The sequence below is a fragment of the Leucoraja erinacea genome, chromosome 2, assembly GCF_028641065.1.
Source record: "Leucoraja erinacea ecotype New England chromosome 2, Leri_hhj_1, whole genome shotgun sequence".
NCBI lineage: Eukaryota > Metazoa > Chordata > Chondrichthyes > Rajiformes > Rajidae > Leucoraja > Leucoraja erinaceus.
Genome location: NC_073378.1, coordinates 134,198,719 through 134,215,052, shown reverse-complemented (window position 1 = coordinate 134,215,052; position 16,334 = coordinate 134,198,719). Strand labels below are relative to the sequence as shown.

Genomic DNA, 16,334 nt, shown 5'->3' with positions numbered 1-16,334 from the left:
AAATTTAGAAGTCGTTTGGGCTAAGTTATTATATATTTGCACATTTGCTTTTTGAAACTTGCTTAATCTGAAGTTAGTGATCTGAAGTTAGTGATCTTTCATTTGCATATGATGAAATACGCCTGGGGATTTTGGGAAAGAAATGACATCGGCCTAGGCTAATGTTTATTGCAAACTGAATCAAACTGAACGCAAGGGACATCAAAGAGGTGGATAGTAGTTCAGCGCTGCTCTCTGGTTGTGGTACGATGATTCAGTTGCCTGATCACAGCTGGGAAGAAACTGTTCTTGATTATGCTGCTGGCCTTGCGGAGTTATAAATGGAACCAGCATGATCAAGGACGAGTCGCACCCTGGCCACTCCCTCTTCTCCCCTCTCCCATCAGGCAAAAGGTACAGAAGTATGAAAACGCACACCACCAGAGTCCGGGGCAGTTTCTTCCCAGCTGTTATCAGGCAACTGAATCATCCTACCACAACCAGAGAGCAGTGCTGAACCACTATCTACCTCTTATGTGACCCTCAGACTATCCTTGATTGGATTTTACTGGCCTTACCTTGCACTAAATGTTATTCTGTACACTTTACACTGTAAATCGATTGATTATAAGCATGCATTGTCTTTCTGCTGACTGGTTAGCACGCAATAAAAAGCTTTTCACTGTACCTTGCTTGGTACACGTGGCAATAAACTAAACTAAACTGAACTGAAATAAACCACCAACACAACCAGAAAACCAAGGTTGGTTTGTGTGATGGCCTGTGCTGTGTCCACAATTTGCTGCAATTTCTTACGGTCCTGGATGGAGCAGTTCCTGACATCTCAAGGCTTTTCCATAATCTACAATGTCCAGACCAGGAGTGTGGTGGAATACACTTTCCTTGCCTGGATGAGTGCATTTCGGGGTGGGGAGGAGAGGGAGGGGAAGAAACACTCAAGGCCCCATCCCGATCAAAGCAGCCTCAATTGCCAGCTAATGCACCACCTTAAAGTCATTTGTTTCCATCATTCGTACACGGACGGTGGTAGGTATATGGGATCATCTCTCAGAGGAAGTGGTTAAGGCAGGTACAGCCACAATATTTAAAAGGTATTGGGCAGGTACAAATAGAAAATGTTTGGTGGGATAGGTCAAATGTAAGCAAATGGGACTAACTTAGATGGGCATCTTGGTCGGTTTGGACTGAAGGGACTGTTTCTGTGGTCTATGACTAGGGGTGCCTGGAATGCACTGCCAGGAGAGATGCATTTAAATTTATGCCACATGGTCTGATTCCAGACTGGCCCTCACTGCTGGACTCCAAACAACAGTGTGTTTCCATCTATCCCATCAGCTCTACTTAATTCCATTAATAATTAACCTTTTAGATTGCAAGTACAGCCCTATTTGCTCCAATCTCCCCATGAAAGTTAATTGGGTCCACGTGTCATTCACATTGTACTCCCTCAAAGCCGATATACCTTCAGAGATGTGATGTTCAAATATCCTCAATCTGACTAGGCCTATTAACAGCAATAGCATATACAATTCAATGTAACAGTTTTTATTTTTATACCTTTCTATCTACAAAAAGGCGCTGCTGGCTTTTTTTTTACTATGTGCAAGTACTTGTTCAATGTTTAATGAATCCAAATTGGATAATCTCATTTTTGGCATTGAAATCTAGCTTACCACTTTTTATTGATATTGTGTGATTTAGTTCTTCAGCATAAAACATAGAACAGTACAGAAAACAAACTGACCCTTTAGCCCACATGTCTGTGCCGATCATGATGCCAATCTCTATATAAATAAAGGTCTTTGTCTTGTTTGTGCCCACGATGTATCAATCTAGTTCATTCCTATCTTCTTCCAAACGCTGGGCCACAGCCTTTCCCATTTTTCACACATCCTACTCACATTTTTCCCGTTGACAATAAACATCCTCACATTTCCACCGATATTTCCGAAGTTATTAATCGTTGAAATGTTAAAACAGCCTGATTTCTTCAAAGTCACCCATTTCGGAAAAATAATAATCCGAGTGAAGTCACAATGCACTCGCAAGGCAGGACGAGCCACTCCGGGAGGGAGGGGCACTCCAGAGTGTGTTGAGTGTCACACCCCCTGCCCCCCTCCCCTCCGGGTTATTCATGATTAAAGTTTCAAAAAAAGCCAAACTGGTTGCGTTGGAGAAACGAGTGAGTGCTGGAATATTGCGTTGGGGAGCAGACCAACGGGTTTGCACTTGGTCTAGTTTAAACTAATTCGTTCCCCCTGCACATGGTGTATATCCCTCTATTCCCTGCATGTTCATGTCTATCTAAATGTTGTTTAAACATTGCAGTCAAATCTGTTTCCATCAACTCCCCTGGCAGGGTATTCCAAGCACCTACCGTCTTCTATATATTTAAAAAATGTGCCTTGCGCATCTTTCATTTGAAATTTCCACCCAGAGTAGACACTGTTGACCCTATCTGTGCCTCTCATGATTTTACAAACGTTTATCGTCAGCCTTCAATGCTTCAGAGAAAACAAAGCAAATTTGTCCAGCCCTCTCCTTGCATCAATTTCCCAATGGGATAAATATTGTATGGTAGCCAATATTCTCTAATCCAGGCAACATCACGGTGAACCTCTTCTGCACTGTCTCCAAAGCTTCCACATCCTTCCTGTAAAGATGAAATCTGATCTTCACACAATACACTAAATATGGCCTAATCAAAGTTTTATACAGATGCAACATGACCTCCCAATTTTTATATTCGTCGTCCTGATTAATAAAGGAAAGTATATCGTACACCACCTTTATAACTATCTACTTGTGTTGCCACTTTTGGGGAATTATGGACTTGGACCACAAGATCCCTCTGTACAGTAATTCTCCTAAGGGTCGTTCTACTTACTATAATCTTTCATCTACATTTGACTTCCCAGAATGCGGCGTCTCACATTTATCTGGATTAAACTCCATCTGATAGACACAAAATACTGGAGTAACTCAGCAGGCCAGGTAGCAACTCTGGAGGGAAGGAATGGGTGATGTTTCGGGTCGAGACCCTTCTTCAGTCTGAAGAGGGGTCTCGATCCGAAACATCACCCATTCCTTCTCTCCAGAGATGCTACCTGTCCCGCTGAGTTACTCTAGCATTTTGTGTCAATCTTCGATTTAAACCAGCATCTGCAGTTCTTTCCTGCACATTTAAACTCCACCTGCCTTAGCAACTGATCTACATTGTGCTGTATCTTTTTGGGAACTTCCTCACTATCCGCAGCTTTGCCAATTTTCATGTCGTTTGCAAACTTACCAATGAGTCTGCCTACATTTTCATCCAAATCCTTTTATATTACACACATCAGAGGTCCCAGCAATGATCCCTGTGGAAGATCACTGGTCACAGTTTTCTAGTCTGAATAACATCCCTCCACCACTACCCTCGTCTTCTATCGTCAAACCAATTTTAGATCCAACCTACCAAAGCTATGCAGTACTTAGGGGAAAACCTAGACATGTAGCAGTCACCCAGCCAGTTAATAAACACATTGTCCAATTACAGCTGCAACAGTTACAGATCCTTGCCCATTTGACACATGTCCCTTATCAACACTTCACTTCCTGAAGTCCAACTGACTTCCAAAGGTTTTCACTTTTAGCTAGGTCCCTAAGCTTTAATGAGTGTGATCCAGACTGTTTACCCTCCTACCACCCGGGAGGCGCTACAGGTCTCTCCTTTGCCAGACCAGCAGGTCCAGGAACAGCTTCTTCCCTGCGGCTGTTACATTACTTAACTCTGTACCTCGGAGATTGGCAGTCACCCCCCCCCCCCCCCCCCCCCCCCCCCCCCGGACACTCCTTCCACCAGAAGAAATTGCACCACTACGACTGTATGTGCGTAAATATATTTATTGCTCATATTCTATGTCGCTCTTCTAGGGAGATGCTAACTACATTTCGTTGTCTCTGTACTGTACACTGCACAATGACAATAAAGTTTGAATCTGAATCTGAATCAATGTGTAAGGATATAATATAGCTGCTGAAATTTGGCATGAGCTTATAGCAGGGAAGGTCAGTCAGAAATAGGCAAAAGCTGGCAAAGGCATTAGTGAGCCTTTCAGCTGCCCTTGGTTGGAGACATGGGGTTGGAATCTTTCATGAAGGTTTGGGATTTTGTTTGATGAAGATGCTTGCCAGTGGCCTCACTAAGCCCAACTTGGCAGTGGGCAGGGAGCCTTGGGTGGAAGGGAAAGTTGGTAGGGTTACGATGGAAGGTGGAGGCTGGGTCTGATGGCTAAACCTGCCAGGAGCCAGAATATGTCTGTAGTGTGTGAGAAATTTACTTGGAATTTATAGGGATGGAAACGTTTAGCATGTTCGATTTTCTAAAATGTTTTCCCTCTTCAGCTTAGATTTTGATTGAAAGTTCGTAGACATTCATAGACGTACAAACTAATAATGTCTTGGTGAGTGATCATGGCAAACAACAACTTTTTACCTTGAGCAGCTGGTCGAGCTGTGCCTCACAACGCCAGAGACCTGGGTTTGATCCTGACCTCTCGTACTGTGTGTAGAGTTTGCACGTTCTCCCTGTGACCGTGTGGTTTTCCTCCAGGTGCTCGGGTTTCCTCCCAGATCCCAAAGACGTGCAGATTTATTGGTTAACTAGTCTCTGTAAATTGCCACTAGTGTGTAGGAAGTGGTCAATAAAAAGTGGGATGACATAGAACTTGTGTGAGCTTTTAATAGATAGTCAGCATGGAATTGGTGAGCTTAAGGGCCTGTTTCCATGCTGCACAGTGGCCTCCATAATGTTTGGGACAAAGACCATTTATTAAATTATTTGCCTCTGTACTCCACAATTTGAGATTTGTAATAGAAAAACATCACATGTGGTTAAAGTGCACATTGTCAGATTTTAATAAAGGGTATTTTTCTACACTTTGGTTTCAACATGTAGAAATGACAGCAGTGTTTATACATAGTCCCCCCCCCCCCCATTTCAGGGCACCATAATGTTTGGGACACAGCAGTGTCATGTAAATGAAAGTAGTCATGTTTAGTATTTTGTTGCATATCCTTTGCATGCAATGACTGCTTGAAGTCTGCGATTCATGGACATCACCAGTTGCTGGGTGCCTGCTCTGGTGATGCTCTGCCAGGCCTGTATTGCAGCCATCTTTAGCTTATGCTTGTTTTGGGGGCTAGTCCCCTTCAGTTTTCTCTTCAGCATATAAAAGGCATGCTCAATGGGGTTCAGATCAGGCGATTGACTTGGCCACTCAAGAATTGACCATTTTTTAGCTTTGAAAAACTCCTTTGTTGCTTTAGCAGTATGTTTGGGATCATTGTCTTGCTGTAGAATGAACCGCCGGCCAATGAGTTTTGGGCAATTGTTTGAACTTGAGCATATAGGATGTGTCTATACACTTCAGAATTCATTATGCTACTACCATCAGCAGTTGTATCATCAATGAAGATAAGTGAGCCAGTACCTTCAGCAGCCATACATGCCCAGGCCATAACACCCCCACCAGTGTGTTTCACAGATGAGGTGGTATGCTTTGGATCTTGGGCAGTTCCTTCTCTCCTCCATACTTTGTTCTTGCCATCACTCTGATACAAATTCATCTTTGTCTCATCTGTCCACAACCTTTTTCCAGAACCGTGGTTGCTCTTTTAAGTACTTCTTGGCAATCTGTAACCTAGCCATCCTATTTTTGCAGCTAACCAGTGGTTTGCATCTTGCAGTACAGCCTCTGTATTTCTGTTCATGAAGTCTTCTGCAGACAGTGGTCATTGACAAATCCACACTTGGCTCTTGAAGAGTGTTTCTGATCTGTCGGACAGGTGTTTGGGGATTTTTCTTTATTATAGAGAGAATTCTTCTGTCATCAGCTGTGGAGATCTTCCTTGGCCTGCCAGTCCCTTTGTGATTAGTAAGCTCACCAGTGCTCTCTTTCTTCTTAATGATGTTCTAAACAGTTGATTTTGGTAAGCCTAAGGTTTGGCTGATGTCTCTAACAGTTTTATTCTTGTTTCTCAGTCTCTTAATGGCTTCTTTGACTTTCATTGGCATAACTTTGGTCCTCGTGTTGATAAACAGCAATAAAAGTTTCCAAAGGTGATGGAAAGACTGGAGGAAAGACTAGGTGCGGAGAGCTCTCTTATACCTGCATTAAGGAGGCAATTAAACACACCTGAGCAATTACAAACGCCTGTGAAGCCGTGTGTCCCAAACATTATGGTGCCCTGAAATGAGGGGACTATGTATAAACACAGCTGTAATTTCTACATGGTGAAACCAAAATGTATAAAAATGGCTTATTAAAATCTGACAAAGAGCACTTGATTTTGTGATTTTGAAAACCACATGTGATTTTTACTATTACAAATCTCAAGTTATGGATTACAGAGGCAAATAAATAAGGGTCTGAAGAAGAGTTTTGACCAGAAACGTGGCCTATTTCCTCCATTCCATAGATGCTGCCTCACCCGCTGAGTTTCTCCAGCATTTTTGTCTACCTTCGATTTTCCAGCATCTGCAGTTCCTTCTTAAGCAAATAAATAAGTGATGGGTCTTTGTCCCAAACATTACGGAGGACAATGTATATCAAAACTCAATTGAAGGAGTGACTCAGGAAATAACTGAGTTGGACATTTCAGGTATGGAAATAAATTGGATTAATTGGAGAATAGAAACGTAAGCAGAAATATTAAATTTAGTAAATCTTCAACTATTAACATTATGGGGAGCAATGTTCTTCCACAAGAAGTTGTGAAATCGTGGGTTTTTTTAAACAAGGTTATACTTGTAGGTATGTTGCAAAGCGTACCTGAAGCGTCGCTGAAAATCTGCCCCAGCCCGTGTGCTCGATTTTGGCGCCGTTTAGAAGGGGGCGGGTTTAAAACGCGATTTTCTCTAGGCTGTTCAAATCGAGTTTGTTCAGCCTAGTTACTTATTAACGAAAATTGGCTGGTAGGTTCCCTCACATGAGCTATTATTAGTTTTACGAGTTTTTCCTAAGTGCTATAGTAGTTTAATAATTAACCTCTAAACCCCCGACGGCTCGCAACCAGCTGGGTCTATAGAGCAGAAATCTGAAGGGTAGCAGTATATTTTTACATTAAAAAGGGCTTCTTAAGATCACTTTATACAAAGTTTAATATTGCGAGTAGCTAATTTTGGCCCCATTATATCCCGCAGTATTTTTCTGGGCATTTGAGGCACAAATCTACCGCAATGTGAATGTTCTAACCCAGCGCGTTCACAGGATCCCACTAGAAAGCTGATTTAAATTGACCTTAATTCACAGCAATTGAACACTAAATTCCTTCCATTTGGCCTATAAATTAATGTAAATGAGATTTAAAAATCATGTTTTATTGTGAATTATTTGTGAATATTATTTGGACACTTGGGCTATTTAAAAATGTTAATCATTTATTAAGAAATGGATAGATGTTTAGATCTAGTAATTGAAGTTTGAAATTAGCTACAAGTGGGTAACTAACTAATTATATGCTTTAATTTCAGGTCATCCGAGTAAGATTATTTTATATTTGTTTCAGAATGGTTCAATCTATGATAACTGAAAATTTCATTCAGTTCTCTTAATTTTTAAGAAGGTTATGGGCTTTTGACTGTTCACGATCACAGCTTTTTTGTTATGTCCATAGAAAATCAATAGGGAACAAGATGCTAATTTCCGAGTATGAAAATGGCCATAACTTTTTAAATACTTGAGATATGAAAGTGAATTAGGTGTCAAATTAAACTTCTTTTTATGCTTTATCTGATGGGATAAATTACAGACTTGATTTTTTAAATCTCAATTTTGTAAAATTGCTAATACTGGCACTAAGCTGAGTTTATCATCAAATACAACAAGTTCTTAACTTCCTGTGAGGCTGGAGGAGTTTTTTGATGATGAAGTGATAACTTCCCCAACAACCTGCGGCGGCTTTATCTGTTCTCCATATGTTGTTGCAGAGTTAACATCTCAAGTGCTGTTGTTGTATTAAATAGTGCAATTTTAACAGCAATCTGTTTGTTTTCACTTTAACTAGCAACATCAGACAGAGTGGCAAGGGTGTGGGGAGATACAGTTGGCAGAATCAATTCTATTGTCGGGCAAAGCCTGCCAGCAGCCAGGTCTGCCAGCCAGTGAAAAATCTCCCAGGACTATTTTCCACTACTTCCATTTTAAGGCTGTCAATTTAGTGGGCCCTTGAGTGTGACATAATGTTTTTTTTAACCTAAATGAGGACCTGCCATTAAGGTACACAAAAATGCTGGAGAAACTCAGCGGGTGCAGCAGCATCTATGGAGCAAAGGAAATAGGCGACGTTTCGGGCAGAAACCCTTCTTCAGACTACTCCCCTGCCATTAAGGTATTCAACATGGTGTTACCATGGAGATACACGAGACTGCAGATGTTGGTATCCTGAACAAAACTCAAAGTGCTGGAGGAATATGGTGGGTCAGGCTGCATCTATGGAAGAAATGGAGTGACAACTTTTCGGGTTGGGACCTTTGAGTCCGGAGGGTTGAGAAAGCTGGAAAAAAAAGGTGGGGGAGGGACAAAGCCTGGCTCTGTAGATGCAGGTGAAGCAGGGGGAGGAGGTGCTTTAGAGTAAGAGGCATAGGCTAGAGATGAAAAAAGGATGTCAAAGAGTAGGGGTGAAATGTAAAGCCAGAGGGAGGGATATGGGTGGAGATGGACAGGGGGTGAAGAGTGGAGATAAAAGGGAAATTGGGTTTTTGTACTAGGGAGATGAGCATATGGACGAGTGTAAAGGGGCAGTCTGGTTTAGAGGAGTAGGAGATGGTGGGAGAAATGTGTGGCCGGTGGGGCAGCAGGCTAAAGGGAGGGGGAATATTATTTGAAATTGGATAATTCAATGTTGATACCGTTGGGCTGTAAGCTACCCAAACATGAGGTGCTCTTTGTACTTTGGTTTTTGTACTTTCATGGTCCAGTTTACTCAGTATATTTATTAACTAATCCAGGAATCTAAAGTGCCGGTAAACCTGCAGCAAGTAAGAATTTAATTGTTTGGTTATATACATACATTCTTGTTACTTCTGCCATGAATTGCCTTGCAAATTTCCCCCAAAAGATTTTGAGGCTGTTGTGTACTCTCATTGAAACTGTTGAATGACTTGTGCTGCAGATTTGTTCATGCGCTATGCTTCATGTTCTCTCCTCTACTCACACGCTGCAGGGCGGAGGGGAATAAATGACATGTTTGTGTGGCAGCAGAGACCTGTGAGGTTCACACGTGACCCATTGTTCCATGAGTATAATCCATTCATGTGACTCTTTGAACTGATAAACTGCAGATTAGAATGTTTAATTGGTTTCTGCATCATTTATTTTCCACATAGTCTGAGAGAGAGAGAGATAGAGAGAGAGAGAACATCGATGACATGGTTACTTTTTTTCAACGATGCTATGTTTATCTGCCTTGACAGTCTCGTGATGCTTACTAAAGCTCTGGGCTCAGTTCTTCCATTAATTTACCTGGCAAAACACAGGCTTTGCTTTATGCCGAGTAACCACTGCAGTTGCAGCAGGGGTTTTGCCCTAATGAAAAGGGGCTTGCATTTGGCTTGGCAGACGACATATTTGCATTCAGAAATGTATGGACTGATTGGAGAGAATCATTGTGGTGTTGTGTCTGGGAATTCGCCTTTCTCAAATTTGATTTGAGTTTCTTTTGAGAAGATGACTACAGAAGATGGCATCTCTTCAGCCTGAGCCTGGAGAGGGTTACTGTGATGTGGAAGACATCCTGCCTGGTCCTGAACCAAAGAGGATGTGCCCCAGCTCTTCCAATGACTACAGACCTGTGGCGCTGACTTCACACATCATGAAGTCCCTGGAGAGGCTGGTGCTCACTCACCTGCGACCCCTGGTAAACCCTACCTGGACCCCCAGCAGTTTGCTTACCAAACAAAGATGGGGGTTGAGGATGCCTTCATCCACCTGCTCCGTTGCTCCTAAGAAAGACTGGATAGATTCAGCTTGCACACGCTAGAATTCAGAAGATTGAGGGGGGATCTTATAGAAACTTACACCATTCTTAAGGGGTTGGACAGGCTAGATGCAGGAAGATTGTTCCCGATGTTGGGGAAGTCCAGAACTAGGGGTCACAGTTTTAGGATAAGAGGGAAGTCTTTTAGGACCGAGATGAGAAAATCATTTTTTACACAGAGAGTGGTGAATCTGTGGAATTCTCTGCCACAGGAGGTAGTTGAGGCCAGTTAATTAGCTATATTTAAGAGGGAGTTAGATGTGGCCCTTTTGGCTAAAGGGATCAGGGGGTATGGAGAGAAGGCAGGGATGCGATACTGAGTTGGATGATCAGCCATGATCATATCGAATGGCGGTGTAGGCTCGTAGGGCCGAATGGCCTACTCCTGCACCTATTTTCTATGTTTCTATGCTCACATGGATAAGCCGGGAAGCATTGTGAGAGTCATGTTTTTTTTATTTTGCCAGTGCTTTTAAGTAAAAGCCCTTAGCACCATCTGGCCTGCACTGCTATGGAGCAAACTGACAAAGTTGCGGGTGGATGCTCCATTGGTGTCCTGGGTCACCAACCACCTGACTGGACGACCACAGTATGTCAGGCTTCAGAACTGTGACTCGGACATGGTGTGAGCAACACAGGGGCCCCACAGGGGACAGTTCTCTTTCCCTTCCTGTTCACCTCGGACTTCAGATATTACTCCATCTCCCGCCCACTGCAGACGTTTTCAGATGACTGCAATTGTGGGTTGCATCAGTGAAGGGAAGGAAGCTTAATACAGACATGTCAACGACTTTGTTGTGTGGTGTGGGCTAAATCACTCAGCTCAACACCGACAAGACTAATGAGTTGGTGGTGGACTTTAGGAGGAGAGGGACACCCTTGTCCCCTGTCTACATCAATGGTGTGAATGTGCAGTTTACCAGGGACTACAAATACCTTGGAGTGTATCTGGACAGTTAACTGGACTGGTCCAGGAATGCTGAGGCCCTGAACAAGAAGGGACAGAGCCAGCTGTACTTTCTGAGAAGGCTCCGCTCCTTCAACATCTGCTGTAAGATACTGCAGATGTTCTACCAATCGGTGGTAGCCGGTGCCATCTTCTTCGCTGCCGTGTGCTGTGGTAGCAGGGCGAAGGCTGCAGACGCCAACAGGATCAACAAGCTCATCAGGAAGGCTGGCTCCATCCTGGGGGCGGGGTTGGATTCATGGGAGGTTGGTCTTGGAGGGGAGGATGCTCCTCAAACTGCGGAGCATCCTGGACAATACAGCTCACCCCCTCCATAACACATTGGTCAACCTGAGGAGCAGCTTCAGCAACAGACTGGTTCCATCAAGATGCAGCACAGAACTCCACCGGAGATCCTTCTTCCCTGTGGCTAGCAAACTTTAAAACTCCTCCCCCTTCTGTCATGGGCTAGACTGAGACTGACTCCCCTCCCCCCCTCTTAAATCTTTGCCCATCCCCCAAGCCTTTCCACTTGTCACTTTAATTGCATGTTTCATGTTTATTTTATGACTGCTGGCAGATCAATTTCCCTCCTGAGATAAATAAAGTTATATTGTATCATAAAGGGATAGATGAGGGCTGAGCTGTAGACGTTGTCAACGTGGGCTTTGGCAAGGCCCTGCACAGTAGGCTGGTTTGGAAGATTGGGTCTTCAGGGTGAGCCAGCCAATTGCATCCAAAATTGTCTTGGTCGTTCGAGGCAGTGTGGTAGTGGAGGGTTGGTATTCAGACTGGAGGACTGTGACCAGTGGTGTGCCGCAGGGATCTGTGCTGGGTCCACTATGGTTTGTCATCTATTTTAATGATGTGGAAGAGAATGTAGGTGGCATGATGGACAAGTTTGCAGAGAATACCAACATTAGCGGTATTGTGGACAGCGGAGAGGGTTGCAACAGGACATTGATCAACTGGGAAAGTGGGCAAAGGATCGACAGGTGGAATTAACTTGGACCAGCGCGATTGAAATGCATTTTGGAAAGTTGGTGACTGGATACTGAATGTTGTTGAAGAGTGAGACCTTGGGGTACAAGTACATAGTTCTCTGAAAATGGAGCATGGGTATATAGGGTCGTGAAGAAGGCGTACGGCAAGGCTTGCTTCATCGGCCAAGGCACTGAGTATAAAAGTTAGGACATCATGTTATTGTTGGTGAGACTGCACCCAGAGTACTATGTGCAGTTCTGGTCACCATACTTTTGAAAGAATGTGATTAAAGGGAATCTAATGCCCCTGTCTCACTTAGGAAACCTGAACGGAAACCTCTGAAGAATTTGCGCCCCACTCAAGGCTTCCGTGCGGTTCCTGAAGGTTCCCGGAGGTTTTTGTCAGTCTCCCTACCTGCTTCCACTACCTGCAACCTCCAGCAACCACCTGCAACCTCCGGGAACCGCACGGAAACCTTGGGTGGGGCGCAAAGTCTCCAGAGGTTTACGTTCAGGTTTCCTAAGTGGGACAGGGGCATAAAGAGCAAGAATTGTGGATCTATGAATGAAGCCACCAAAAGAGGCAATAGGGGCAGGAACAATTGGATGAAAAAAAACATTTGAACACGTACCTGGATAGGAAATGTTTAAATAGATATGGGCCAAATGGAATTAGCTAATATAAGCATTTTGGTTGGCATGGATGAATTGGGCCAAAGGGCCTGATTCTGTGCGGTGTAACTCCATGAATCTGAGGCTGTGTTTATAAACTTGAATGTTTTAAATTTGCAGGAAGCAAGAAGACAATGGTTTATGATCAAACTGAAGTTCTTGTGTCTTAATTTTAACGGAGAAAAAAAATTCAACTTCTGTTTTGCCATCATGAATTAACATGTAATAACGACAATATTTGTAATGACAGTCAGTATTTGAATGTTTGCCTTTTATTCACAATCCTATAATCATTTTGATACAGATTGTTGACTTAGCAATACTTTCTGTCGGTTTTCCAATGACTGGTCCAAGCTAAGTATGAGGACATAAGGAATTGCAGATGCTGGAATTTTGAGCAAAATACAAGGTGCTGGAGGAATTCAGTGGGTCAGGCAGCATCTGTGGAGGGAATGAACAAATGACATTTTGGGTTCGGTGAGAAGAAGGGACACGACCCAGAATGTCGCCTATCCATTCATTCCCTCCACAGATGTCACCTAACCCGATGAGTTCCTCCAGCACTTTGTGTTTGTTTTATTGATTGTTGTCTTCAATTAATTAGACTTCTTCTTGCTTTGTAGGTGAAGGATAAAGATCGGTGTTGTTGATGATGTCCCAGGAGAAGGCATACCTGGTCTCAGGAGATCCACAGCAGCCCCCATATCCACGGAACGAGATGTCTTTTGGAAACGAACACTTTCCACAACAGCCTCCACCGTACGGGCAGCCGGCTTTTCCTCCCGCTAACTACGGGCAGCCTGGATTTCCACCGGCTAATTATGGACAGCCTCCGTTCCCAGTCGCAGGCTATGGGCAGCCTCCCTTTCCACCGATGGCCTATGGGCACCCTGACATGCCGCAAGGATCATTTGGAGAGCCGCCACAACCGGTGTATCCACAGGCACCATTCCACCAGCCCCCCATGCCACCACCTCCCATGATGCACGCAAATGGTAAGAGTTTCCTTCTTTCAAATGTTTCGGTCATTTTGCTTCTTTCACTTTCCTTTTTACTTGGGATTTTAACTGCGATCTGCATTCCTGTGGCGTGCAGTCTGCAGCCTGTAGTTTGCTGCAAACAAATGTTGGCTCATTTTGATGGATCGCTTTATCTTTGTTAGAAGAAATATAAATGTATATACATAACCATATAACAATTACTGCACGGAAACAGGCCATCTCGGCCCTACAAGTCCTTGCCGAACAATTATTTTCCCCTAGTCCCATCTACCTGCACTCAGACCATAACCCTCCATTCCTTTCCCATCCATATAACTATCCAATTTATTTTTAAATGATAAAATCAAACCTGCCTCCACCACTTCCACTGGAAGCTCATTCCACACAGCTACCACTCTCTGAGTAACGAAGTTCCCCCTCATGTTACCCCTAAACTTCTGTCCCTTAATTCTGAAGTCATGTCCTCTTGTTTGAATCTTCCCTACTCTCAATGGGAAAAGCTTGTCCACGTCAACTCTGTCTATCCCTCTCATCATTTTAAAGACCTCTATCAAGTCCCCCTTTAACCTTCTGCGCTCCAGAGAATAAAGACCTAACTTATTCAACCTTTCTCTGTAACTTAGTTGCTGAAACCCAGGCAACATTCTAGTAAATCTCCTCTGTACTCTCTCTATTTTGTTGACATCCTTCCTATAATTGGGCGACCAAAATTGTACACCATACTCCAGATTTGGTCTCACCAATGCCTTGTACAATTTTAACATTACATCCCAACTTCTATACTCATGTGGAAAATTGCAGGAGAAGGGAGGATTCTTTTTGGGATATAGAGTATGGCTTGGCACAAAGTGGGTAATGGATCTTCGTGAGAGAAAGCTATTAGTTTTAAGTGGAGGTGGGTGGAAAAACTGGATAAAATATTAAAAGGTGGTGTTTAAAAAAAACAAACAACGCAAAAAATGCTTAATTTGTATGGGATTTTAGGTTGCTGTGCAAAATACACCTGTGTAAATTGTGGATTCCGTCTCTTAATTCTTAAGAAATGGGAGTACCATTGGAAGCCTGAAGAATTGTGCTCCTTTTTATATTTGAGTAAAGCGGTAAATCTGGCGACCGGTAGAGAAGATTTGAGGCAGTAATCTCGAGAATATAATGAAGTTTTACTTTTGAAAGACATTAATAAATTTAGTTTATTGTGACGTGTACAGTGGAAAGATTTTTGTTGTGTATTTTCCAGTCAGTGGAAAGACAATACATGATTACAATTGAGTCATTTGCAGTATATAGCTAGTTATAAGGAAATAACGTTTAGTGCAAGGTAAAGCCAGCAAAGTCCAATCAAGGATAATCCGAGGGTCACCAATGAGGAAGATAGTAGTCCAGGACTGCTCTCTGGCTGTGGTAGGATGATTCAGTTGCCTGATAACAGCTAGGACGAAACTATCCCTGAATCTGCAGGTGTAAATGGTATGTTGTGGAGATTTCGTAAAGGCAAATTAACAAATGATGTCCCAAATGTGTAGGATGGAAGTTGGTATAAAGGTTTGGCAAAGCTGTTGGTGGATACAGAGCTCTTAGCTTGTGAACTGAGGCATAAATCCACAAGTAAGTTAGCTGTAATAAACCTTTAAAGGTCACAGGATAGGGCTTTGTATTTCAATTTGGGTCTGTTTGCTTTAGGAAGGACATCGAAGCCTTGGAGTGGAGCAGAGATTTCCCAAATAATACTTGGCTTTCTTGGTGTAGATCAATTGGGAAAGCTGATTTTGTGCTCCAGGTATTAGGGAGGTTCAAAGGTCTGTTTATTGTCATGCGTACTAATTAAGGCACAGTGAAACTCAAATTACCATACAGCCATACTGAAAAAAAGCAATAAGACGGCCAACTACATAAGTTAACATAAACATCCACCACAGCGGATTCCCTACATTCCCCACTGTGATGGAAGGCAATGAAGTATAATCTTCTTCCTCTTTATTCTCCGCGGTCGGGGCAGTCGGACCATCTGCAGTCGCAGCGATCGAAGCTCCTGCAGTCGGCGATCGAAGCCCTCGCGTCGGGGTCATCGAAGCATGGAGCTCACTTTCGGTCTCTAACCAGGGACTGCGAGCTCCACGATGTTAAAGTCCCCAGGTTCCCGCGGTTGGAGCTCCCAAAGTCAATCTCCAGCAAGAGGCTGCCAACTCCACGATGTTAGGCCACAGTGAGATACGATACATAAAAGTTGGTGAGTTAGGACGGAGTTAGGACGGAGATACGATACGGAAATAAATCGCATCTCCGTTGAGGTAAGAGATTAAAACCAGTTTCACCCAACACCCCCCCCCCAACACTTAAAACAAGCTAAAGAACACTAAAACATACATTTAACATTTAGTATAAAACAACAACGAAGGAAGGGACGAGACAGACTGTTGGCGAGGCAGCCATTGCGGGCGCCACCTGGTGGAATGTTCTGCACCACCAGGAAGTTAAAAGGAAATGTGCAAGAAATGTGTGGAATCTCTGTGGTTTCGTATTGTACAAAGCTTTAGAAGAAGAATGATCCTGGGGGTGATTGTGTTAACGTATGATGAGTGTTAGAAGGCTCCGGGCCTATACTCACTGAAGGATGAGGGGGGGAGGGGGGGGAATAATGAAACTTACCGAAGTAAGTTTCCACTCGTGGGAGAGTCTAGGATCAGAGGGCACAGCATCGGAATAAAAGGACGT

The 16,334-nt window shown here is 43.4% G+C and overlaps 1 protein-coding gene across 4 annotated transcripts in view; it reads left to right on the top strand.

Moving 5' to 3' along the window:
* Window positions 1-16,334, top strand: part of grinaa (glutamate receptor, ionotropic, N-methyl D-aspartate-associated protein 1a (glutamate binding)) — an 81,130-nt gene that overhangs the window by 39,251 nt on the left and 25,545 nt on the right. For all 4 annotated transcript variants that reach the window (XM_055649262.1, XM_055649245.1, XM_055649253.1 and 1 more), the window contains one exon: window positions 13,245-13,616. In XM_055649262.1, coding sequence (XP_055505237.1) covers window positions 13,271-13,616 — 346 coding nt within the window. In that variant the 5' untranslated portion in view covers window positions 13,245-13,270. The remainder of the gene's footprint in view (window positions 1-13,244; window positions 13,617-16,334) is intronic.